The 23,452-nt window shown below is 62.2% G+C and overlaps 3 protein-coding genes across 10 annotated transcripts; 1 reads left to right on the forward strand and 2 right to left on the reverse strand.

The window, feature by feature from the left end:
• Nucleotides 1-1,386: 1,386 nt before the first annotated feature.
• On the reverse strand, nucleotides 1,387-5,372 carry BET1L (Bet1 golgi vesicular membrane trafficking protein like). 5 transcript variants are annotated; one of them, XM_090291928.1, is made up of 5 exons: nucleotides 4,473-5,013; nucleotides 3,821-3,891; nucleotides 3,522-3,613; nucleotides 3,234-3,290; nucleotides 1,387-3,127 (listed from the first exon to the last, which is right to left on the reverse strand). In XM_090291928.1, exons 3-5 carry the CDS (start codon nucleotides 3,567-3,569, stop codon nucleotides 2,960-2,962), a joined length of 273 nt encoding a protein of 90 aa, XP_090148054.1. In that variant the 5' UTR covers nucleotides 3,570-3,613; nucleotides 3,821-3,891; nucleotides 4,473-5,013; the 3' UTR covers nucleotides 1,387-2,959. The 5 variants fall into 5 exon arrangements, with proteins under 5 accessions (XP_090148054.1, XP_090148048.1, XP_090148058.1 ...); XM_090291922.1 differs by lacking the exons at nucleotides 3,821-3,891; nucleotides 4,473-5,013 and adding an exon at nucleotides 5,112-5,372; XM_090291932.1 differs by lacking the exons at nucleotides 3,821-3,891; nucleotides 4,473-5,013 and adding an exon at nucleotides 5,090-5,369.
• RIC8A (RIC8 guanine nucleotide exchange factor A) lies at nucleotides 4,625-10,425 on the forward strand. 3 transcript variants are annotated; one of them, XM_090291878.1, is made up of 10 exons: nucleotides 4,632-5,632; nucleotides 5,842-5,901; nucleotides 5,986-6,579; nucleotides 6,941-7,032; nucleotides 7,543-7,693; nucleotides 8,630-8,725; nucleotides 8,801-8,945; nucleotides 9,035-9,179; nucleotides 9,472-9,591; nucleotides 9,915-10,425. In XM_090291878.1, the coding sequence occupies exons 1-10, from the start codon at nucleotides 5,549-5,551 to the stop codon at nucleotides 10,033-10,035; spliced, it is 1,608 nt and encodes a 535-aa protein (XP_090148004.1). In that variant the 5' UTR covers nucleotides 4,632-5,548; the 3' UTR covers nucleotides 10,036-10,425. The 3 variants fall into 3 exon arrangements, with proteins under 3 accessions (XP_090148021.1, XP_090148004.1, XP_090148013.1); XM_090291887.1 differs by having other exon boundaries at nucleotides 5,361-5,632; nucleotides 5,854-5,901; XM_090291895.1 differs by lacking the exon at nucleotides 9,915-10,425 and having other exon boundaries at nucleotides 4,625-5,632; nucleotides 9,414-9,475.
• Nucleotides 10,426-13,220: 2,795 nt separating this feature from the next.
• SIRT3 (sirtuin 3) lies at nucleotides 13,221-23,308 on the reverse strand. Of its 2 annotated transcripts, none has more exons than XM_090291942.1 (6): nucleotides 23,170-23,308; nucleotides 19,367-19,558; nucleotides 19,053-19,285; nucleotides 17,328-17,428; nucleotides 15,580-15,741; nucleotides 13,221-13,445 (listed from the first exon to the last, which is right to left on the reverse strand). In XM_090291942.1, the coding sequence occupies exons 1-6, from the start codon at nucleotides 23,277-23,279 to the stop codon at nucleotides 13,224-13,226; spliced, it is 1,020 nt and encodes a 339-aa protein (XP_090148068.1). In that variant the 5' UTR covers nucleotides 23,280-23,308; the 3' UTR covers nucleotides 13,221-13,223. The 2 variants fall into 2 exon arrangements, with proteins under 2 accessions (XP_090148068.1, XP_090148078.1); XM_090291952.1 differs by lacking the exon at nucleotides 23,170-23,308 and adding an exon at nucleotides 22,588-22,804.
• Between the last annotated feature and the right edge of the window lie 144 nt (nucleotides 23,309-23,452).

The raw sequence follows: 23,452 nt of genomic DNA on the forward strand, positions 1-23,452 counted from the left end.
TTTCCTGCTGTCCCCACATATATAATTAATAAATCACAGTTCCATTAGTAACGGGCTTGTCTTGGGGGGGGGGGCGACTCTTCCAGGACACCCAGCCTGTCCACCTGACTCCACCTCGGGCCCTGCCCTAGTGCTTGTCACTCTGGATGGTCACACTTGCCATCCCCTCCCATGTGCTCTTCTCCCTTTGTGACGGAGGCTCCCCAGGAGAAGGGGTCTCTGCCCCTCCCCTCTAATCTGGACGAGAGCCTGTGACCACCCTGAACAAAGTGACACTAGGCGTCTCAGGGGCCGAGCCACACAGCACACAGAGCAGACAGCTTCAGCCTGGACCCCCCAACCTCGCTCCCCTTCAGCGACAGCACCACGTTGTGGTGGTGAGGCTGCAGGCAGCACCCAAGCCCTGGGCCTGGCCCTCAGCTCACCCCACCCTGACCCGCAGCCAAATGAGCCCAGGTGGTGGCCCCCAGCCTGTTCCCAACTCCAGCCACAGTAACTGAGACATTGGTCACTGCTGCGATTTCAGTGACTGGCTTCATGGTGGCCAGCAACACCTCCCAGACTGGGCAGGAAGCACAGGGATGGGTCACCACACGACCCTCAGCTGGGACCCCCACATTCACGCCCTTAATGTTTTCCTCATCCCCACCTGAGTTACAGAAACAGGGGCAGAGGCCACCTGAGGCACAAACAAGGAGGTACAGGGACCTCAGAGGACCTGAAACGGGGAAGCAAGTGGATCCAGCCCATGTGCCACCATGTCCAAGGACCAGGGTCAGCACCACAGAAAACCCACTCAAGACCCCAGGGAAATGAGAAAACTTCATTCCAAAACTTTTAAAAAAATTTCATCTATTTATTTTCAGAGGGGGGAAGGGAGGAGGAGAGAGAGGGAAACACTGACATGGGAAACATCAGTTGGTTGCCTCCCACGCGCCCCTAACCAGGGACCAGCTCACAACCCAGGCCTGTGCCCTGTCTGGGAGTCAAACCGGTGACCTCTTGGTTCACAGGCTGGTGCTCAGTCCACTGAGCCACACCGGCCAGGGCTATTCCAAGTTTTTATGGCTTCATGTTTTGTTCTCAAATCATATGGGATAGAGCCTGGTCACTTGTCCTGACGTGACACAGACTGGACTTGGGGATCAGTGCAAGCAAACCCCTCCTCCCCCCAGGATCAGGTGCTGCATGCCCAGGGCTGAGCGGGAGGGTGATGGTCACCAAGTCACCCTGCTCTGACTCAGCCGCCACCCCCCCCCACCCCGCCCCGGAGACCACCCTAACATGAGCATGAGAATGAAAATAAACCAGAAAGGAGCTAAGACCCAGGACCCCAAAGGAACGGAAGTCGCAAGGGGCAGTGGAGACAGGGAGGCGGTGCACCCCGAGGAAGCAGGCGCAGAACACACAGAACCTGCTGGTCGGCACTGGTGGCACGAGGACACAGCCACCGTGGGAGGCACCTGGCGCCAGGCCGAGCCGCATCCCCGGGTGAGGTTGGCACCCCAAGCCCAGGAAGGGGCGGGAGACCAGAGCTCAGGTTCGGGCGTCTGCAGGTAAAGATGTGCAGGCAGCAGCTGTGCAGCTTTGCTGAACTGAGAACAAGTCCCCATCAACTCGAGAGGGGCGGGGGGCTGAGCCAGAGTCGTGTGCAGGGCAGGACCATGGACCGAACTGTCAAAGGGAAGCAGCCCAAGACAGGCAGGTCAGTGACCTCGGTGACAAATGAGCATGTGCTGGACGGTGGGGCAGACAGAGGGGAGCGGGTAAGAAGGTGGGGTCCTCCTGCCCCAAGCCTGAGGGGCCCGCCCAGGAGCCAAGAAGAGGACACTGTGGTGACTGAGCCAGACCTGCTGAGAGGGGGAGCAGTAGGCAAGCAGGCCCGTGACATGACCACACGGGGGGGACCATGCAGAAGCAGGGACAGTGGGCCAACGGTCCGCAGGCAGGAAGGGGGAAGTGACCGGGAAGGCAGAGGACACGAACGAGGACAGGGAAGGACGCAGAGCCGGTGACAAGTCGAGGGATTCGCTCTGGGGAGAGGCCACTGGCATGGCTGGTGGCACGTGGGGCTGACCAAGTGGGCAGTCAGGGCCCAGGGACAGGTGGTTGGGGAGGACAGTCCACAGAAGCTGGGGTGACGGGCTGGCGAGAGCGCCTAACCGCAACACGGGACTCCCCGTGGCAGGCAGGGCCCAGCTTGTTGGGGAGGAAACCATGACCCTCAAAAACTGACCTGTGGGTCCCACAAAGGGGGTCCTATCAAGACACACAAGGCCCTACGACACACACACTCTGCCTGAGTCACCGGAGGGGCCTGCTTCTAGCAAACTGGTCTCTGGGAAATACATCCTAGGGTAGATCCTCAATCCTGAGAAAATGGGGGTTTCTGCTCCCGGGCACGTGACTGCAAGATCCAAAAGGGTCTCCAGGGGGACCGCAGCTCACTCCTCCGTCCACCCCTGCCCTTCCCCACAAGTCTGGTTTCTGCCATGGGCCGGGAGGGCAGGCAGAGGCCAAGCAGTAGGCCTTCAGCACCAGCCCCCCTCCCCCATGCGCGGCAGCTCTGCCCAGGGTTAACTGCCATCCCTGCGCTGGAACCCGGGTGAAGATGGTGCTGATTTGAGGTTCACAGCCTCACCCCCTTCCCACATCAGATCCAGGAGCCTAAGGGACGAGAAGGTGGTACAGGGACCCTGAGATGCCAGAGCCCTCAGGGCCATAGGCAGCCACGTCCAGGACCCCCAGCTGCTCTGCTCAGACACGGCTGTCAGTGCCTGGTCACCTGGGGCCCCTGCACGTGTGGCCCCAGCAGGCACGGCTGCGACATGGGGGCAGCACGGCCCGCCAGCCCCACAGGAAGGCTCCTACACCACAGTCACCGTGTCAGAGGAGTGGTCCACAGGAGGGCCGCCGGAGCCCAGGAGGCCAGGCACCCACGGAAGCCAGCTCCACTGGCTCACGTCCTTGCCCTTGACAGGAGGTAGGAGAGGATGAAGAAAGCCACGACCAGGCCCATGGCCACACCGCAGAGAAGCTTCCGGTTGTCTCGCCCAGACCGCGCCATTGTGGAAAAGCGCTTCACGCTCCCCGTGAGCAGGCTTGTCATGCTCATGAAGTCTGAGTCCTGGGGGAGGAAGCCGGCACGGTCACATGGGGCAGGGCCTCCGCGACCCACACCGGGGTCTGCGCACCAGGCCGTGAGAGAAACCCGTGCACCTCGCAGACCTTACCATGCCATCCAGGTACCGGTTCTGGTCCTCCGCATCCCTGTCGATGTCCAGGGCCAGCTGGTTGGGACACAGAGGGCAAGGTCGGGCCAGGGCACACTCTCTCGATGGCGCCTGATCCTCCCCACCCCACCCCCAGACCAGCAGACCCCGCCACAGTTCTGCCAGTCACAGTGCCATCACCAGGGGTCGGGCCCAGGTGTCACCTGGGCCTCACGCAGGTGGAAAGTGCCCGAAACCCTTTCAGGCCTCTACCGGATCTGGTCCCCACTCCAGGGTGCCACTACTGACCGATTTGAGCCTGGTGACCTTGGAGGCCAGGCTGTCGGCCATCCGCATGTTCTCCTGGTCTAGAATCTCCTCCACGGCACCGGAGCTCTGAGCTGCGAGGAGAGAGAGGCTGAGGGGGCACATCCGCCCGCGAGCCCTGGACCCCCTGTGGCCTCAGGGCTCTAAGTACAATCCCATCTGTCGAGGTCTGACCTCTGTGGGACCCACGCTCCAGTGCGTGTATTTCACATGTGTGCACAGGCTGCACGTGTGTACGCCCAGGGTGGGTGGGCAGGAACCACGCCCCCCCCAGTGTACACCCCAAACTGGCACTTTCAGATACTCTGTGACGGATCTGCCGACGCTCCACACATCACCATGTGCTTGCGACCTGTTCTCAAAAATAAACAGGACCCGGTGGGGTGGACCCAGCAAAGGCTTAAGAAGGGCACCCAGAGGACGGCAGCAAGGGCCCTGCGGCAGGCGACCACCGTAAACTGAGTCCTGAAGTGACAAGAGCCAGGGAGCAAACAGCTGAGCCTAGCACCCCCGACAACAGACGGGGGCCGACGCCCGGGACAGCCCACAGTAGGAACCCCCTCCCCCTGGTGGCCGAGAACCAGAGACCCAACTACGGGGGACCACAGATGTGGACGCACCCCAGCAGCCCGGATGCTGAGGGGAGCTCAGCCACACCGGCATGGCTCCCACTTGAAAAGAGGGAGCCCGGGGCCCCCTTCCGTACGAGGCCTGCGGAGGCCCTCCCACCACGCCGCCTCGGGGACTTGCCGACCGGGGCCCAGGGCAGAGCGACCTCGCAGGGGGCAGAGGGAGCAGAGGGGACCTCCGCGCGTCAGGACCCCGCCCGCCACCGAGGGGCTCCCCGCGGGGACGCCCGGGGCCGGCTCCTGCGGACGGCGGCGTGGGTATTGGCCGGCCCCGCGAACCCCGGTTCGGCTCTGCCGCGCTCACCCCGAGACCAGTCCGCCATCGTGCCGGCCCCGGGCCCGGATCCGCCACAGCCTCCCGCGACGTGGCACGGTCCGGCGAAGGGGCTTCCGGTCACGGCCCTTCCGCCTCGGTCCGTCAACTTCCGGCCGAGGCCCGGGGCGCGCGGCGGGTACCGGAGGGACCTGACTCGGGGAGGGGCAGCCCGTGCGGTCCTGGCGCCCGTGGGTCTGCGCAGTCCGCGCCAGTTACTGGGCCGACGTGCGCGGGCTGCGTGGGCCCATCCCCGGCCGGACAGGGGTGATCGGCGAGGCCACGGGCGCGCGCGAAGCGCCCGAGTGCGAGTGGGGGCGCGCGGCCCGTCGGAGCCGGCGCTTCTCTCCTGTGCACAACAGACGCTCGACCAACGCCCGTTGCATAAGTTACCCGCCCACCGCAGTGGGGCGTTTGCCGTGTGTCCTGGCTCCTCCTAACCACCCATCGAAATAGGAATGTTTATCGGCTGTTTTTCAAGAGGCAGCTGGGTGGGCCAGACAGTGTACCTGGGGGACCCGGCTAGGAAGTTCCGCACGTGCCCAGGCTCTGCCTCCGTCCTGACCCCCTCTCCCCACTCCCCTTCCGCCCACCAAGGCCTTTCCCACCTTTCCACGGGCTGTGGCCTACCCCACATCCTTTCCTGGCTCAGTTCTCATCGTCGGGCCTCAGCACAACTGCCTTTGGCAGATCCCTTCGCAGCCCGCCATGAAGGGGAGTCTGAATCCCTTCTCGAAACCTCATTCCCCACCCCCCACGGCTCAAAAATTGGTGAAGGGGGTCACTGTCCAGGTCAAGGGCGACGCAGGCCCCGAGGTCGGATGATCACGGAGCGTGATCCTGAAACCCCGGGCTGACCCGGCGGCCCAGCTCTCTTGTTTCTCGCCCAGCCTCCGCGGCGCGCGCAGAGCCTCCCGGGCGCGCAGCCCAGGCCCCGCCCCGCGGCGCCGCGCACGCCGGCCCCCGCCTCTCCCGCGAGCCGAGCCTGGGCGGGGAGCGTGGATTCCGGCCCGGAACCTCACAGCCAGGCCCCTTACGCCCCCTCGGCGCTGGGTTCCGGGGGCGCCATGGAGCCCCGAGCGGTTGCAGACGCCGTGGAGACTGGGGAGGAGGACGCGATCGTGGAGGCTCTGCGCGCGTACAACCGGGAGGTGAGCGAGACCGTGGAGGCGGGACGCGCGCGGCGGAGGAAGTAGGGTGGGGCACGCGCGTGCCCGCGGAGGTGCGGGAGTGGGACAGAGGGCGGGGCGGGGCGGGGCGCCGAGGCTGCGAGGCGTGGCTGGGCAGTGTTTCGGGGTGCGCACCTGGGGGCAGGTGTGTAGGGTGCGGTGCCTGCGGCCTGTGCTCCCTGAACCTCTAGGTCTCTCTGCAGAACTCCCAGAGCTTCACGTTTGATGCTGCCCAACAGGAGGACAGGAAGGTGGGTGGCGACCTAGGGGCCAAGGGGCGGGACGGGTGGCTCCTGGCAGAGGGGCCTGGTGGAGCCGCTCTTCTCTACCCACAGAGACTGGCGGAGCTGCTGGTTTCAGTCCTGGAGCAGGGCTTGCCCCCCTCGCGTCGCGTCACCTGGTTGCAGAGCATCCGCATCCTGTCCAGGGACCGCGGCTGCCTGGACCCCTTCACCAGCCGCCAGAGCCTGCAGGCCCTTGCCTGCTATGCTGGCATCTCCGCCGCCGCCGAGGGGCCGGTCCCTGAGCCCCTGGACATGGACGTCGTGCTCGAGTCCCTCAAGTGCCTGTGCAACGTGGTGCTCAGCAGCCCTAGGGCGCAGGTGCTGGCTGCAGAGGCCCGCCTGGTGGTGAGGCTCGCCGAGCGCGTGGGGCTGCACTGCGAGGGCGGCTTCCCGCACGACGTCCAGCTCTTTGACCTGCGCCTCCTGTTCTTGCTCACGGCCCTGCGCACGGACGTGCGCCAGCAGCTGTTCCAGGAGCTGGGGGGCGTGCACCTGCTGACGGAGGCGCTGCGGCGGACGCTGGGAATGGCCTCCGGACAGAGCCCCCCAGAGCTCCTCCCTCCGCAGGAGACGGAGCGGGCCATGGAGGTCCTCAAAGTCCTCTTCAACATCACTTTCGACTCCGTCAGGAGGGAGGTGGAGGAGGTGAGGGCTGACCGGAACCAGCGGCTGGTGCTTGTGCTTAGCAGCCGGGACCTTTCCCGGACCTGCCTCGATGGCGGGTGCCATAGGGTGTGGGTGTCAGACACAGGCGGAATGGGAGAGCCCTGAGCCTGTTGGGAGGAGGCAAGGAGGAAGGTTCCTGAGGGTGGGGGGCTGCGTGTGGAGACGCTGCAAGTGCTATCAGTGTGCTGCCAAGGGGTGCATTGCCGCTGCTGGGGTGGGGTGCGCACTGTGGGACACGCACAGTCAGCACGCGTGGACCCGGTGTGCAGCAGACAAGCCCAGCTGGCAGCCGTGGGGACAGGTGTGGAGCTGTCACAGGAGCCCCTTTCTCTTTGGTCAGGAAGACGCTGCCCTTTACCGGCGCCTGGGAACCCTTCTGCGGCATTGTGTGATGGTGGCTGCTGCTGGGGACCGCACGGAGGAGTTCCACGGGTGAGTTCCACGGGTCCCTGTGCGCTGGAGGGAGGTGTGCTTCCCTGTCTAGACGGTGGAGCAGGCTCCACCCTAGGGAGTCTTCGTCCGTCTGGGTGGGGTCAGACATCAGTGTGTTCCCCGAGAGCCCTCGCAGTCCATGCTACGGCCAGAGCTGTGAGTGGGTGACAGGAATGTGCCACTGGGCCTTGGGTGGCAGCAGTGGGTGGTGTGGCATCTGCAGGGCAGCGTGGCTACCCGTGTTCTCGATGACCTGTGCTTGGGCAGATCCCAGTTTTCCAGAGATGGCTTGTGATGTTTCAGCCCAGACGGGGTGGCAGGCAGGGCGTCTGCAGAGAGTACCCTCCTCTGGCGACCCACCCCACTGAGTGCGCCCCTGAGGTGGGCGCCCCTCTTCTGCTGTGGCCCCGGACACTGGATCACGTCCTGTGTAGTGCCAGCAGGATGCCCCAAGGGCTGTGCTGTGCTAGGGACCTGAGCTTACCAATCCCCCCTGCCAATCTGTCCCAGCCACTCAGTGAACCTCCTGGGGAACTTGCCCCTCAAGTGTCTGGACGTCCTCCTGACCCTGGAACCGCACGAAGGCTCCGTGGAGTTCCTGGGAGTGAACATGGATGTGATCAGTGTCCTCCTCAGCTTCCTGGAGAAGCGTCTGCACCAGGTGGGCAGGGGGACCCGCTTTGGGCTTCCCAGTGGGTCTGGCTTCCCCAGCAGCTGTGGCCACTGCTTTCGCCAAGTTCGCCCTAGTAAGTGGAGGTTTGCTCAGCAGTGTGACTGGCAACTCCTCTTGCCGCTCTGCCGCCCCGCGGGCAGGGTCCCTCCTCCCCGAGCAGCATACACACTTGAAGGTTTCACTTCTGGAATCAAGTTTGCAGAGCCTAGCAAAGTACTTGTGTTTTGGACCTGCACGTGGATCCCTCTTAAGTGGTCCTGAGAGGCCCCCCAGCCCCTGCTTGTGACCCTAGATCCTTAGTGTCAGGGTGCACAGGCCTCCCCTGGGGAGCAACATCTGCTGTCCCGTGACCACAGGACCCTCGAGCCGGAGGCCCCAACGTCTGCAGCTGCACCAGGAGACGCTGGCTGGCTGGCTCTAAGCAGCTCCTCCGGGAGCTTGCGGACGTGGGGCTGCACAGCCAGGCCGAGGTGCACTGGGAGCTGGGTCCCACGTCCCTGGCCTTGCACACACTGGCCGCGACTGCCAGTTCCTGCCACTGTTGGTGTTGGGGTGCAGGCAGGTAATGGGAGGGGGAGGGACAGGGACAGGAGCTCCCTGGTCTCCCTGTCCATGAGACAGTAATAGTAGGGGTTTTGTTACTGTTTCTCAGGCCACCGCTTTGTGAGGGCGATGTGTGTGCCAGTGGTGCGCCCACAGCTTTAAACCCTGTCACCTCCCCACAACACAGCTCGTGGGTGAGGAAGGTAGACTCGGAGCAGATGAGTCCCAGAGCACACCCAGGGCCTCTGGACTTAGGCTCCACCCCAGCCCCTCCGGAAGCGGGCACCTGCTGCCTGTCTGGCCCTGGGCGGGGCCCCTTCCCCAGTGCCTCCGGCCAGGAGTGTGTGTGTGCGTCCCTCGCTGACACAGGCTCCTCTGCAGACGCACAGGCTGAAGGAGAGCGTGGCCCCAGTGCTCAGCGTGCTGACCGAGTGTGCCCGCCTGCACCGCCCCGCCAGGAAGTTCCTGAAGGCCCAGGTCTGACAGGGGCCGGGGTGGGTCCTGGTCACCCCCGCTGCCCCAGCCTAGGCTGACGGACAGCTGTCCCCCCAGGTGCTGCCCCCGCTGCGGGATGTGAAGACCCGGCCCGAAGTGGGGGAGCAGTTGCGGAACAAGCTCGTGCGCCTCATGACGCACCTGGACACGGAAGTGAAGAGGGTGGCCGCGGAGTTCCTGTTCGTCCTGTGCTCTGAGAGCGGTGAGTGGGGGGCCGGCCGCACCCCCACCCCCGCCCCGCCCCGCCCCGCCCCTGCCGCGTGCGCACGCTGACCCCTCCCCTGCCCTCAGTGCCCCGCTTCATCAAGTACACGGGCTACGGGAACGCGGCCGGCCTCCTGGCTGCCCGGGGCCTCCTGGCGGGGGGCCGGCCTGAGGGCCAGTACTCGGAGGACGAGGACACGGACACGGAGGAGTACAAGGACGCCAAGGCCAGGTGCGCGCTCCCCAGCCTGGGCCCACGGGCGGGTGGGGCAGTGTGACCCCTGGTGAGACCTCTCAGAGCCCAGCCCCGGTCCTGCGTGACGTGGATCCTGGGGTCTGGATGTCTCACCGAGAGCAGTACAGGGGCTGGGCGGCGTGGGGGACCAGGCGGCCCGCCGGGGAGCCGGTAGACGGCTGTTCCAGGAGAGGTCTCTTCCCGCGGTCATCTCGCCCGCCCCTCCCGCAGCCCCTCCTGTCCTGAGACTCACTAATGCGTTCCCCACGCCCCCTCCCCTGGGAAGCAGCATAAACCCAGTGACCGGGAGGGTGGAGGAGAAGCTGCCCAGCCCCATGGAGGGCATGACGGAGGAGCAGAAGGAGCACGAGGCTGTGAAGCTGGTGAACATGTTTGACAAGCTCTCCAGGTGAGCGGCCGGCAGGAGGGCCCGTCCTGTGTCGGGAGAGCCGGGAGGCGGGGTCCAGGGTCCGAGGAGGCCTGGGGTCTGCTGCTCACGTCTGGGATCCCCCGCCCTGGGGGGAAGCCCCGAGGCCAGAGTCAGGGCTGAGATCAGCATCAGGGCCTTTGCACAGATGACTGGAACTGAGTCCCAGGAAAATGAAGAGACTGTCCAAGGAGCCAGAGCCCCTGGGTGTTACAGCCGTTAGGGTTCAGCCTGGCTGGCACCCTCAGCAGGAGCAGCCTGGGAGGCTGGGAGCAGCACGCGGCTCACCACCCCTTCCCTTGCAGGCACAGGGTCATCCAGCCCTTGGGGGTGAGTCCCCGGGGCCACCTCACCTCCCTGCAGGACGCCATGTGCGAGAGCATGGCAGGGCAGCTGTCCTCAGACCCTGACTCGGACCCTGACTGAGGACGGCCACTCGGCTCCCCCCATCAGAACCGGTGCTGCTTCCAGAGGCGCCCTGGGGGCCCCTTTCTCTTCACTCCCAGTTTTGTTCCTGACTCGCCTCTGGTCTAACTCCCTGCCTTGGGGACTGTGAGGGTGTCATCTGCTGCCACTCTGGAAACTCGCCTGCGCTCCTCCCACGGAGTGGGCTCATGAGCCAGGGGGGTGGGCCTTAGGGGAGGCCCAGAGCCAGGAGGCCAGGCCGGTACTTCGTTTGAAAGGGGGAAAAACCTGCTAGAACTTCACATCCCAATGAAAGAAACACCTGTAAGGGTGTGCGTAGCCCCTTCTGCACCCTCAGTCCTGGCTCAGCCGTCTGACACGCTGCCCACAGCCCCGAGTCCCCACCAGTTGCGACAGTTCAAACTCCATCTCTCCCATGGGCATAGCTCATAAATGCCTGAGGAAACACTGCTCACGAGACTGAATCTGCCTGTCGTGTCCCACGAAGCGTCACAGAAACATCGCCCTGGAACAGTTGGGAAGAACGCGTATGTGTGTCAGACGCCCAGCAGAAACACTGGGTTGGCCAAAAAGATCGTTTAGTTTTTCCCGTACGATGGCTCTAGTAGCACTAAGTTGTCTAACTTCATGCGAAACTATTTTGTTAGCGTGTATTATGACAGCTGTCATATCAGCATGCATTAAAAAAAACTTAACAAAACTGGTGAACTTTCGTGCAGCCATTTTAATATTGAAAACGGAAGAAAATACATTTTGGGTATGTTATGCTTTATTCAAGAAAGGTAAAAATGCTACTGAAATGCCAAAAAAAGATTTGTGTCTGCAGAAGGTGCTGACTGACCAAACATGTCAAAAATGTTTTGCAAAGTTTCTTGGTTCTGTTGGCATTTTGGTCAAAGACCATAGTTCTTCACTGTGGGGCCGCCTTATGCATTGGAAGACGGTTAGCAGCCCCCTGGCCTCCCCACTAGAAGCTGATAGCAGGAGACAGCCGACATACTCAAAACATCCAAGTCAAGTTACGGGTGCAATGATAAGTGTGTTTTATGTTATGGGAGAAACGCCGACCCAGTATCGTCCTTTGCACCACTGAGCACTTCTCCACGCGACCATGTGTCTTCTTCAAGAGCAAGGCCACTATGGCCCTTCTGAGGGGTCTTGCCAGTGGAACCTCCTGGGGAGCTCCTGCCCTGGGGCGTGGCAGGCACAGCCTAGGAGGGAGGGACCAGGTGGGGCCACCCCAGCAGAGGGGCTGCACGCCTGCGGGGGTCCTCGCAGCAGGGTGGTCAGAGCACAGGCTGGGGAGCCCAGCCGCCCAGGGTCGGCCAGGGTCTCCGAGAGAGGGCTGCTGCCCACGTCTTGAGGTTCGTGCTAGCTCTGCTGGAAGGCCTGGTGCGGAGAGTGGGGCAGGTCTGGAACAGGTAACGTGAAAGGAAGACATCAGCGTGCACAGGACAGGACGTTTGGGGAGGGGTGAGTTGGGGGCGAATGTTCTGTCTTCGGACCTCGTTCCCTTTGAGGGGACAAGAGTGAGGGGATGCCCAGTTTCTACAGTAATTTATTTCATGCCACCAGTGAAGGACACGCTAATCAGAAACGACCCTACTAAGGACACCAGAGGCGGGCAGAGCCCTGCGTCGGCCTGCGCAGCCCGCAACCGTCCTGACTGCGGCACTGAGCCTGCAGCCCAGTGAGCAGCTGCAGCCTGAGCACCAGGGCCACAGCCGGGGGCACGCGGTCGGCACGAGCCTCCAGCAGAGGGGAGAGCTGCGCGGGGGTGGCGCACGGTGCGACCGTGGACCGCGCTTTGCTCCTCGAGTCCGCACGCTGCCTTGGCCACAACTCGTCCACCTGCCCACGCTCTTCTCTCAGGCCTGAGGTCTGTTCAGAAATGGGTGGTGAGTCCACACAGCCGTCCCTCTATCTGAGCTGGACACAGCGGAGGGGGGACCGGTGACCTGACAGGAGACACCGGGGGGAGCAAACCGGCCTCAGGGCCTGGCGCGGGTCACGGCAGTTCATAAAGTGAAGCTTCCGTCCGCAGGCGCTGGGGTGGTGCAGGCAAGGCTGGTGACGGGACAGGGGCCCCAGCTGAGCAGCCCAACACTTGCTCCTGGAAGGCAACTCTCTTAACTAAACCCCTAACATTACAGCCCAAGTTATACAAGTTGGGGAACTAATAAGTACCACAGGTTTGGTTCCACAAGTCCACAGGGGCCCCCTGACTTAATCTTGCTGTTGACGGATGAAGTTGGAGCCCAGAAAAGGCCCCTGAGCCGGCGCCCGCTGCCTCTGTTCCCGGTGCACCATGGGGGCGCTGGGCCGGCTGCTTCCGAGAGCTGACGGTGCAGGACCTGGCCGTGGTTGCTATCTCCCTCCGTATAATGAGAGATGGCACCAGACGACACCCCGGCCCTGAACCCACCAGAACGACAGGCCCAGAACACGGTGGCTCCGACGTGTGGTGTGTGGAGACCGAGCGTTGTCTTGCGCCAGGACAGCCTCGGGTCCTCTCCAGTCTAAACAGGCAGGTGAGGCCGCAGCTAGGGGTGAGAGGCTTCTGACAGTGGAGGCGACGGTCACAGCTGGAGAGTGGGGTTCTCAAGACCCCTGCCTGGGGCCACCGGAACCGGATCAGCACGGGAGGCAAATGCTGCGGGCAGAGCTGTCCCCGCCTGCAATGTGCTGTCCTGAGACGCCCGGAGCCCACTCCTGCAGAAAGTCCCCTCACAGCAAGGGGACACTATTTCCTGTAACTGCCCATATCTGGTTTTGGACCTCCAGCGCAGAGGCTCTGGCATTGTCTTGACCTCAGCAGGCGGAACCAGGCCCGCGGCTCCCACGGCTTCTTCAGAGCGTCACCGCGGGGCCCCATCCCACACAGGCACAGAACACGCCACCTTAGAGCTCTCGCCCCGTCTGCGCAGAATCACGCCTTAGCCTGGAGCTGCTGGGTGCTGCTTTATTTCAGGGAACAAGGGTGCAGACACCCAACGGCCCGGACAGCCTGGACCTGCATTCCTGCCCCACACTTGTAAGCAGCACTCACTGGGTCCCCCCCCCCCGCCCCCCCGTCCGGAGGTAACAAGGATCGCTGCGCCCCAGGACTGACAGCCACCTCCTGCAGCCGCTACGACCTCAGCCAAACAGGGCCCCGCGGCCGGGGGACGCAGCCCCCAGGGCGCCGCTCAGCAGTCCACCTGCGCAGTCTCCCGCTGGACGAGGTCCTTCATCTCCTCCGTCCAGCCCAGCAGCTCCACCAGCCTTTCCACGCTGTCGCCCAGGTCCCCCAGCTGCACCACGTCCCTGCTGCGAGGACGCCAGGCCAAGGGCCCCACTGCTTCCCGGTTCATGAACACGCGGGGCACTGAGCTCCGCACGGCCTCAGACAGGCTGGCAAAAGGTTCCACCTGAAAAACGGCCCGAATGTAAGGAGCCACACCCAGCCTCCCACGCCTGCTCCACTTCCTCCCCCTCGGTCTTTAGTTTCCCACTTCGGACTCAGGTCCAGCAGCCACGCGGTCCTATGTCCTCCCACCACTGACCACGTCAACAGCACACCCTGACATGTCCTCTGTCCTGGCTCCCTGAGGGCAAGGGCCTGTCCCACAGAGTGTTCCCCACTCTGCAAAGCAAGTTCTTAACATTTGTTCCTTACAGAATGCACAGAAGTGTATCCATGGGGATGTTCACTGCAGCCCCTTCAATACACTGGACTTTATTCTGCTTAAACAAACCGTACAGACCCATCGTCCCTTATGTCACCACTCCCGGGGCTGCATGTGTCTTGGGCTCCTGTGCCACCGGGGAGCACGCTCAGGGAGGCCGGGGTGACCCCTGCAGCATGGCAACCCCCCCGCCAGGCAGCACAGCACACTGCCGCTGGCTGTGCCCAAAGAGGTACGCTCTGCTCCAGGGCCCCTGGCGGGACCTGTGTGCGCACCCACCAGGGACACCGCGGCCGCGAGCGAGGCGGGCCAGAGATCGCACATCCATGCGTGCACCCGTCTGCACGGGAGGGAAGCCTGGGGACACAGAACTAACTGCGAGTGATGTGGGACTGAAGTGATGCTTTACTTTGCTCTGTTGCTTCATAGAATATGGGCATTTTTTAAAAAACAAGCATGTGGTGCGTTTAGATTTAGGGGAAAACGGCTATTTTCATCCCACTTAGAAAACAGAGGGCTGGCCCTGGCGGGTGCAGCGCACTGCACTGAGCACCAGCCTGCAGACCGAAGGGCAGGGCACAGGCCTGGGCGACAGCTCTCGCACGTCATGCGTCTCTCCCTCTTTCTCCCTCCCTTCCCCTCTCTAAAAAGAAAGAAATCTTTTTAAAAAAAGGGCTGGCAGCCCCAGTGTCCACACCCATGGCTGCCTGAGCTGCGCAGGCCCTGCCACGGCCGCACCCTCGTCTCGGCGCAGCGTGAGCACCGCACTCTGTCCGCACGCCGGCCCCCTGCGCCCTCCTCAGCTCCGTCCTGCCGGCCCCACACGTCCCCTCAGCAGCCCAGCGTGCCTGACTCCCCAGCCCCACCCACCAGGCTTCTTGCTCAGGAAATCAGCTCCGTCCTGAGGCCACAGCCCGGAGCCCCACGGGAGCCACACCGTCCCGCCGCCCCGCTGCACACTCGTAGCACCACGGCCCGCGGGTCACCGCCTGCTCCATGTGGTCCCGTGGTCTGTTCAGGACACAGCACTCGGAGGGACAGGAAGTTGGCCTGTCATCGCGATGCTGTCTGGCACCATGACACGTGGCTGCAGGCCACCGGGCAGTGTCACCTTCACTGTCTCCCCCTCACACCGCACCTCCTCCAGCTCCTGACCAGTCCCAGCCCCTAGACTCCCTGTGCCATGTGTCATGGTCCCCACAGCACAACCTGCTCACGACACTCCCTGTGTGCCTGAAGCACACGGCAGGCGGCCCGCTGGCTGGCCCAGCCCCGTTGGGGTCGCCTTTCTTGCCCCCCCTCACAGCCTTCACAAACCTCCTGAGCATCAGGTCCAGATGGGAAAATTCCCGGACCTGCCCAGCAGGCGAGCTCCTCACTCTGCCAACGCACAGGTGCAGCGCTGGGCTCCGCCCCCTCCCTCCCCAGCAAATGCTCTGAGCTCCCGAGGACGGGCCAGACCCCTCCGTCTCTGGTCCTCACAGCGACGCCAGGCTGCAAGCGCAGTGCCCTGCCCTCGGCCTCTCGGGGTCACACGGCCTGACCCAGGGCTCTGCCTTCTCCAGGAGCAGCCCCTAGACAGCTACTCGCTTCGACGCCCGCTCCTGGCTCCCGGTGTCCCTGGTCCAAGCCCTCCAAGTCTGTCACAGCTGCTGGCACAAAACTGGCCTTTGACCCGGGAAGCCTGCTTCCACCTCTCCCACAGCTTCCTGCTCCTATGCCCCCCACTCAGCACTTGCAGAGCTGCTGGGCGCCCCTCCCCATGCTCCCGAGGCCTGGAACCCCTGCTTCCTCGCCGGTTGAATCCAAAGGCAGGCCCCAGGGTGCTCCCTCAGCCCCACTCCCGCGCTCCCCGCACCCCTGCCTGCAGACACACCTGCAGGGAGGTCCCGAGGATGAGCAGCAGGTCCGCGATGGGGAAGTCCACCACGTGCAGGAAGAACCGCTCAGGCAGCGCCTCGCCGAAGAACACGACGTCTGGCTTCACCACGCCGGCGCAGGCTGCACAGCGGGGGACCCTGTCCCCCATCACGGAGGCCTGGGGAGCGTGCAGAGAACAGGCTCAAGGAAGGCATCGCGACACGTGAAAGGAAGACATCAAAACTTAGGAAATCTTCAAACTCTCACAGCAAACGAGCAGTATAATTAACCCCACATATGAGGGGGGCACCCCAAGAAACCAGAATTATCTTCTGGAGGGCAGGCCCCTTGCAGGACAGGCTTCCCCGCCAGGTGAGGGTTCTAGAAACCCGTCCAGATCAGTGTGCCCGCTGGCGTTGTTGTGAGAGGCTGCGTTCGGCTTCACTGAATTCTTACTGAGGACTTCCCACACGTTTGCCCGCTTCATGAGTGATTTGCGAGTGCACCTGCCCACAGCACACTGAGTGTCCAGCAGTTTCTGACTCAAAACAGCATGACCCCCACGCCCTACCCGCCCTATTCAGCCCATCTCTCCCGAGCAACTTTTCTCCCCCTGGATGAAAAGAGTCCCCGAAGGGAAATGTTTTGCCGATGCGGAAGAGGCGAAATGCAAAACGGCAGAATCCCTAAAAGGTATCGACCTTGATGAGCTCAAACACTGTCGAGAGCTGTGGGAAAACCATCCGATGGGGAGCGCTGTGAAGGAGACTGGAGTTTGAACAGGTAAGAATAAATGCACCGTTTTTTATAAATTGTTTTTTGGGGTCCCCCTCATATGTAACAAACCTAGCTTCAACATGACATTTTACCAATTTTGTTCCTAGAGCCCCCCCAAAATTTGGGGAGGACCATAACGGTGGTTCTAACTCTGTGATGCTTGGAAAGGGAATGGAGGGCACAGGAAAGGGTGAGCGGTCGCCAGGGGTGGGGAAGGGGGGAACGGGTCTCAGTGATGCGGGGACCCAGGTTCCCTTCCAGGGTTTTCAGTTAGAACAAGGCGGTGGCTGCACAACACGGGACAGCGCAGAACGCCGGTGGCTTGCCCCCTTCGCCGCGGTCACCGTTCCGCCGTGTGAATTTCACAGCAATAAAAAATGGTAGACAGGGTCCTGGGCCACGTCACTGTGTCAGTTTCATCTTTAAGATGTTCCTCACTCGGCTCCATCCTGCTCTACCGGAGGGACCCGGCCCCACGGAGAGCCCCCAGAAGCACGCGGGGAGCGAGCACAGCCCCCTGCTGTGTTGTTAACAGTGAAGCCTGCAAACGTCCGAACTATCCCCCAAGAGGGGTGGCCCCCCATGATGCTCTGCAGTCACTGAAACCGGGGGCGGACCTGTCCTACTGACAAGACCGCGGTGAAATCCCGCCCGGTCGCAGAGCGAGCTGCGGAACGGTGAGCTCCACGGTCCCACTACTGCAAACACACCGGCACTCTGCGTGGGAGGAGGAACACGTGTGTGTGTGTTTACTGTTTACGGGCACCACTGTCTCCACAGGCACCAGCATCACACTCCGTACCGCTGCAGGTGGCTGATGGGAGATGCGCCTTTCCTCCCTATCTCTGTACTGCCTTAGCTTTTACAAGCAGGTATCACGTTCCCAATTTTAAAATGAAGCAGCACATTTCCACCCCATTACCGTTCCGTCTCTGTACACAATGCTCATACAATACCACGTTCCGGAAGGCCTGCTTGACAACTCACCCAGAAGTCCTCCCCTGGGGACGGTTTTCCGCAGACGGTGCAGGTGGCAGAGGCAAAGGACCCGTGAGCTTCGACCAGCTTTGACCCAGGGATGCCCGATGCTGGAAGTGAGACCAAGGCTGAGCGCTGCTGCCTCCGGTGGGCGCATAGCTTCTGGGCTTAGGGGCCCCCGGGAGGAGGCCCAGTCTCACGGAAGCCTGAAGTCCCTCCCTCTGTCCCCAACAGTGTCCCCCCGACCACTCAAGCAGGGAGAGGGCTCCCGGACGGAGCCAGTCAGTGGGAAAAGTCTCTCAAACCAGCACAGACACATCTGATGTACATTCAGATGAACTTCATCTGTCACCTAGGAAACTACTTTTTATTCTACAAACACCCAGTAAAGAAAGGTGAGTAAGTAAAGGAACTGCAATAAATTTCGAAGTTGTGGAAAGACAAACGGAAACATATCGTGAGTCATGTGGTTCCACGGTCAGCTTCTGAAAACAGTCCCAGCTGCAGCGCCTCCACTGTCCCCATGTTCGTCCTGTCTCCCCACCTGCTGGAACCCACGGCCAGGCGCCCCGCTGGCCCACGGGCCTTCCCTGCGCACAATGGGACACCCCTTCCAGCAAGGAAGCATTTTTCCTGGAGTCGAGGTGACTCTTTCTGTGAAACCCCAAGCCGGGCAGCCTGGCTCGGTGGCCCCTCAGCCCGTCAGCGTAGCAGCAGGGAGCGACGGGGCCCAGCACTGCCCCTGGAAACGCATGGCCAGCACTCCGCACCGTCTGGGAGTCCCTGCTTGTGGCCCCGAGGTAGACACAGCCCAGAAGTCGCCCATGACCCCCTGAGTCTGACAGCGGTGAGCAGTTGGCAGTGACTGGTGGGATACAGCTGCAGTTATGTTTTCAAAGTCTTCCTCCTCTAGAGAGACCCGTGACAGACTTACAGATTACATTTATCTTGTTTTTTTGCTGTTCATTTTTAGATTAAAGTTATAATGTCAGGAGTTTGCCTTGAAATACTCTGGAGTGAGAGGAGACGGGAGGAGGGCCCAACGGGGACACGGGTCCATCACGCTCTTCCCGTGACCTACACAGGCTTGAGAAGCCGCGTCGCAGCATTTCTAAGGCAGCGGTCAGGGTGTTCTACCTGGCTGGTTTGGCTCAGTGGATTGAGCGTCGGCCTGCGAGCTAAGTGTCGCTGGTTCGATCTTCCAGTCAGGGCACATCAGAGAAGGAAAACTCTGACTCCAAAAAACCTCCGCTGCCTTGCGGCATACCTCTTCAGGGGAAAGGCTAAGGGAGTAAACCCCGACAGAAAATCCGGAGCCGGAGTCCCTAAGGCGGTTTGACGTTGTAGTCAACACCGGCAACTCCTGCGGCGCACCTGAAACCAAGCTGTATTGACTCCGTCTTTCCCTTGGACCCTTCAGCTGCGAAGAGAGGGGCGTCTGCTGCTTGGGCAACAGCAGACCCTCCATATCACCCCGCCCAGGCTCTGTAGCTTCAGCTTCACTGGAGAGGACACTCCAGCGTCATCGCAAGATGTCAATTCAACACGGGAGGAGACAGATACCGTGTCACTCCCGAGTCGGACTGCACAGCCATTCTCGGCGGTGCAGACAGACTCTTAAGAAGCTACACCATCGTCTCTCGAGACGGATGGCTGCCGCCGCCGACGGTCAGGGTGTCAGACGAGGCCGACAGCAGCGGGTGTCCGTGTCGGGAGGGCGCGGGGGCGGCTCACCTCGCTCCAGCCCGTCGATGTTCTGCGTGTAGAGCCGCAGCAGCAGTCCCTTGTCGTGCAGCAGGCGGAGGAAGTAGTGGATGGCGTTGGGCCTGTAGTTCCCGGGATACAGGTTCTTGGCCCACGTGAAAAAGGGCCTGGGGTTGTGAAAGAAAAACCTGAGTTCGAAAATGGCCTCCGGGTACGGGACGTCCCAGTGCTGGAGGCTGCTGTAGAAGCCGGTCCCGGGAGACCTGCCAAGAGAAGCCAGAGCCGTCAGAGGGCCGGGGGGTGGCGCGGCCAGGGACGCAGGGACGCGTGGGCACGGAGGGCACCTGAAGTCCGGGATGCCGCTGGCCGTACTGATGCCGGCCCCCGCCATGACCACCACCCTCTGGCAGGCCCGGGATCGCATCAGCTCCGCAATGTCCTGCAGGAAGAGCTTCTCCTTCTTACTGTCACCTCCATTTCCAAAGACACCCGAGACCCCAGCAGACAAAGATACGGGCACCCTTCCACCTGCAATGCTGACAGAAAAAGGAGAGCGGTCAGGGAGCCGCCACCGAGCAAGCCCAGCGGTGGTGGAGGCTGTGATGCCCCCACCCCGCTGCGATGACCGTGAACATCCCTCCTGGCCCCATCACAAACGAGTATGGGCTCTGGCGGAAAGCAGTCTCAACTCAGACATGAAGACTCACTTGGGGGCCAAAAGAACTCACTAGAATGGGAACCGTGTGGGCAAGGAAAGCAGTTTCCAAGTCCGGTCACCACAGGCCGGTGCCCACGGGCCCTGCACTGCCCAGGGGCTCAGGCCTGAGCCCAGAGCGCCTCCACGGCCCGGGCTTGCTCAGCAGAGCCCTCTACACCAGCACGCCCGGGCTGTGACACACGCCGCGGAGCTATTTAAGGAAAGTTAAACCTCTCCGAATTTACACCAAATACTATCAGGATGAAAAGTGTGTCCCAGAGACCATTCCAGAAGGAAACACCCACACTCTGCCAGCTAGGGGTTCAAACCGCTGCTGACTTCACAGCCACAGCCAGTCCGCAGGCTGCTCACATCACTGCCAAGCAAACCTGCCGCCAAGCTCCGGTGTCTGCTCGGGCCCCTCCAGAAGCAGGAGCCGGGACAACTCGGGGCCCCCACCCTCGCTGGCACGACCCAGGCTATTCAGCTCAGCTGTCCACCTCCTGGCGTCAGTCTGGCACGTCACCCAGAGCCCACAGCTGCAGGGCCCTGCTCAGGGCACCTCCCCACAGCCCAGGGCTGGGCACCCGTGACTCAGTTTACAGATCCCTCCACGGTGACCCAAGAGCGCAACACATTGAACGGACAACACTCCCCGGTGGGTGACAACTTCAAAGTGAACAGAGATAAACATAGGAAACTGAGCAATTCTTTACCTCGCCTGTGACACAGGGAAGAACAAGCCCCTAAACACACATCTTCAGACTGGCAGGGCCATTCGGACCTTGCCTCTGGGAGCATGACCCTAACTCCCTCTCCACTTCACTCTGTCTGTTGTGCGGTGTTTGCTCCTTATGAAACACACATGAACGCTTCTGCAGGCTGACCCACTTCACACACGGCTGCTGAGGTCCCCCTGCAGCTCTCTGCTCCCACGGACCCTCACATCGCAGCACTGCATGTCCCACCACAGGGACGACCCTCACACGCTCATCCTTTCGGCCAACAAGGGCCCGCAGTCCCTACACACCCACACCCAGCTCCCTCTCCGCCTCCACGTGCCCAAACCCCCCCAGGTGGAGGCCAGCTGCTTATGAAGCCACCACTGAGCCCAGTGAGCAGGCACTTCCCCACCCCTGAGAGGTGACAGTAGGGCCCCCTGCTCCCTTCAGGGTCACCCTTCCTTCCTGCTGTGACCCTGCAGGGCTGCTCACTCCACTCTGGGGTCAGCGACCTGCAGCTCAGGGACTTGCATGTCACTCAGTCCACACGCATCGCCACATGGGTTATCCAAGGAACAGGCCTCTGAAAGGCGTACACTGAGAAAGGACCATGACAAGGGACACGTATGTGCACAGCCGAGGGCACCCGAGGTACGACCCCGAGGTCGCTGCCTGTACCATCGTCACTCGGATGCCCTGCTCCTCAGCTGCCAAAGCCCAGCAGGATAGGGTCAGACGACCCCACAGCCTGGCCCGAAAAGACCCGCAGCAGCCAACCTCCCGGCCGGGCGAACGAAGCTCCCTCCGCCCACTGTCCTGCAGATGCCCCTGGTTCTGATGCAGCGTGGCCCTGCAGCCCTCTTCCGCGTCCGTGTCCAAAGGGGTTTTCTCATGAGAACTGGCCTGAAGGTCCAACGCTGTGGCTGCAAGCACGGCCCGAGAACCCAGCGTTCGCTGAGCGCCTCATACGGGCCATTTGTCATGAGGACTACAGGGGGACGAGGGGGATGCCGGGATACTGTGACTTACAATAAACATGCATTTTGGTCTTCACAGCCCTTTCCAACCCCACGAGTTTACGTTACTGAGGGACTTCTGCAAGTCCCCTAAGGTTGGGCACCAGTTACCAGGGGAACCAACCATGGACGGTTGGAGCTCCCTGAAAAAAACCAAGAAGGAGACTCAGACTTCCAGACGGAGGAACCAGAAAGCACTCACTGCCAGGCCCTGGGACCCAGACCCAGGCACGGAGCCCCTTTGCTGGGACCCTCCACACCCTGCCCTGTGCATCTCTTCACTGGTTTATTCACGTCCTCTAAGGGCCTGTGTAATAATAGACCAGAAACCGAGCGAGGAAGCTGGATTCCTGAGTTCCGTGAGCTGCTCTAGCAAATTAATCAAACCTGAGGGGGTCATGGGACCCTCAGATCTGTAGTTATTAGGGCAGAAGCACAGGTGACAGCCTGGACTGGCATCGGAAGTGGGGCCCGTGGGGGGGGGGACTGAGCCCTTTGCTGCAAGTGTCTGCTGAGTGCCATGTCCTACTCAGGGACCTCACACACGCTCCTCATCTGCATAAACGCTCGACACTGAAAGACGTGGACAGAATTTTACCAATGTCTAGAATATATTCAGGTGTGTGACTTAAAAGTCTGCGTGCTACATGGAATTTCATTTATTGGGTGTAGGAGCACCCTGAGGAGCAAGCATGGGTGCTGCCTGGGGAAGGGAAGCAGAGGACAATTCCACGTACAGGAGCCCCAAATCAAGCCTCAAAGGGCAGACGTTCCGCCTGCAGGAAGCCCTGGCAGGCCGCCCGAGCCTGCTGCCCTGGGGACGGCGGGCGCCAGGTGTTGTCTGTGCCGGTCCAGCCTCTTAAGCAGCACCTGGTAGCTCAGGTCACTGCTCAGCCACGGCCCACCCCGACAACCGCCTGCAGGTCCTGGTGCGGGAATGAGCCGCATGAAGCGGGCGTCCGTCCAGCGCCTGCCGGACCCTCGGCACCGACCAGAGTCTGGCGCAGGATGAGAGTTTAAAGGTTTCTTGGGTGAATAAGACTCCTCGGGATCGCTTCATCTAACGTGTCACCCGTATTTTCAGGAGCTGTGTAAGGCGGCACCCAACGAACGTGCCACTATTTACTTACTATTCGCCCAACGCTGGCCATTTAAGTCAGTTTCGCAACCACCGTGGGCCTCAAGGCTTTCCCATAAGGAGGCTCGGCTCCCAGACAGGGATTCCGAACTATCCGACGCCTGCGCACACGTGCTGGTGGGGTGTCATCCGCACGACCTTCACAGGGGACAACAGAGCGGCTCGGCTTTAGGCCCAGGAGTTCCGCTACCAGGAACCGATGGGGAAAGTGAGCGACAGACACGGTCACCGCCGCAGCGTCCCCTGTGAGGCCCCGACACCGGAAACCGGGCGCCTGGGAGAGGGTTCCGTAAGTCAGGAGGGTCGGCGCCACGGAACCCCGCGGACCGGCAGGGAGGACCGAAGGGGCGCTCACGTTCTGAAATGGAAGGAAGGCCCAGACGCGCTCTAAGTGCAAGGCCACTGGGCTCCGAGAGCGGCGGCGGCGACAACAACCGGCGCGCGATCCCGCGGGAAGAAACGAGAACCAAGCGGGGAACAGACAGCACAGTCCCGGTCTCTGAACCCACGACAGCCCCGAGGCGGCCCGTATCCGCCCTGCCCCCACCGCCCCGCGGCTGCTACCCGGACGAACCGAGGACGACAGGCCCAGGCCCGCTCACCGCCCGGGCCCCAGAGCCTGAGAGCGCGAACAGCAGGGCGAGCCCACAGCGCCATGTTGCAGCTGCACGCGCGGGCCGCCATCCCCGGGCGTCCAGTGCCCCTCAGCTGGCTCGCCCCACCCCCAACCCCGCCCCGCGCACTAGCCCCGCCCCACGAGGCCCCGGATTGGTAGGCGCAGGGTGGGGGCGGTTCCCTAGCCTGCAGAGGTCCGCCCCGGAGACAAAGGCCGTAGTCCACCCTTTTTTCAATGGGGG

Source organism: Furipterus horrens, unplaced genomic scaffold (genome assembly GCF_987537825.1).
Source record: "Furipterus horrens unplaced genomic scaffold, mFurHor1.1.pri manual_scaffold_2, whole genome shotgun sequence".
Lineage (NCBI taxonomy): Eukaryota > Metazoa > Chordata > Mammalia > Chiroptera > Furipteridae > Furipterus > Furipterus horrens.

What these genes read in the sequence shown, in the direction of transcription:
- RIC8A (XM_090291878.1), top strand. Translation starts at nt 5,549, where the DNA reads ATGGAGCCCCGAGCGGTTGCAGACGCCGTGGAGACTGGGGAGGAGGAC. An exon ending in CCCAACAGGAGGACAGGAAG is followed by an intron (nt 5,902 to 5,985) that starts GTGGGTGGCGAC and finishes CTCTACCCACAG; the next exon opens with AGACTGGCGGAGCTGCTGGT. An exon ending in ATGTTTGACAAGCTCTCCAG is followed by an intron (nt 9,592 to 9,914) that starts GTGAGCGGCCGG and finishes CTTCCCTTGCAG; the next exon opens with GCACAGGGTCATCCAGCCCT.
- SIRT3 (XM_090291942.1), bottom strand. Translation starts at nt 23,279, where the DNA reads ATGGCGGCCCGCGCGTGCAGCTGCAACATGGCGCTGTGGGCTCGCCCT. An exon ending in GCCTGGGCCTGTCGTCCTCG is followed by an intron (nt 19,559 to 23,169) that starts GTTCGTCCGGGT and finishes TTTTTCTGTCAG; the next exon opens with CATTGCAGGTGGAAGGGTGC. An exon ending in AGCGGCATCCCGGACTTCAG is followed by an intron (nt 19,286 to 19,366) that starts GTGCCCTCCGTG and finishes TTCTCTTGGCAG; the next exon opens with GTCTCCCGGGACCGGCTTCT.
- BET1L (XM_090291906.1), bottom strand. Translation starts at nt 3,644, where the DNA reads ATGTGCCCCCTCAGCCTCTCTCTCCTCGCAGCTCAGAGCTCCGGTGCC. An exon ending in AGGTCACCAGGCTCAAATCG is followed by an intron (nt 3,291 to 3,521) that starts GTCAGTAGTGGC and finishes TGTCCCAACCAG; the next exon opens with CTGGCCCTGGACATCGACAG. An exon ending in ACCGGTACCTGGATGGCATG is followed by an intron (nt 3,128 to 3,233) that starts GTAAGGTCTGCG and finishes TTCCTCCCCCAG; the next exon opens with GACTCAGACTTCATGAGCAT.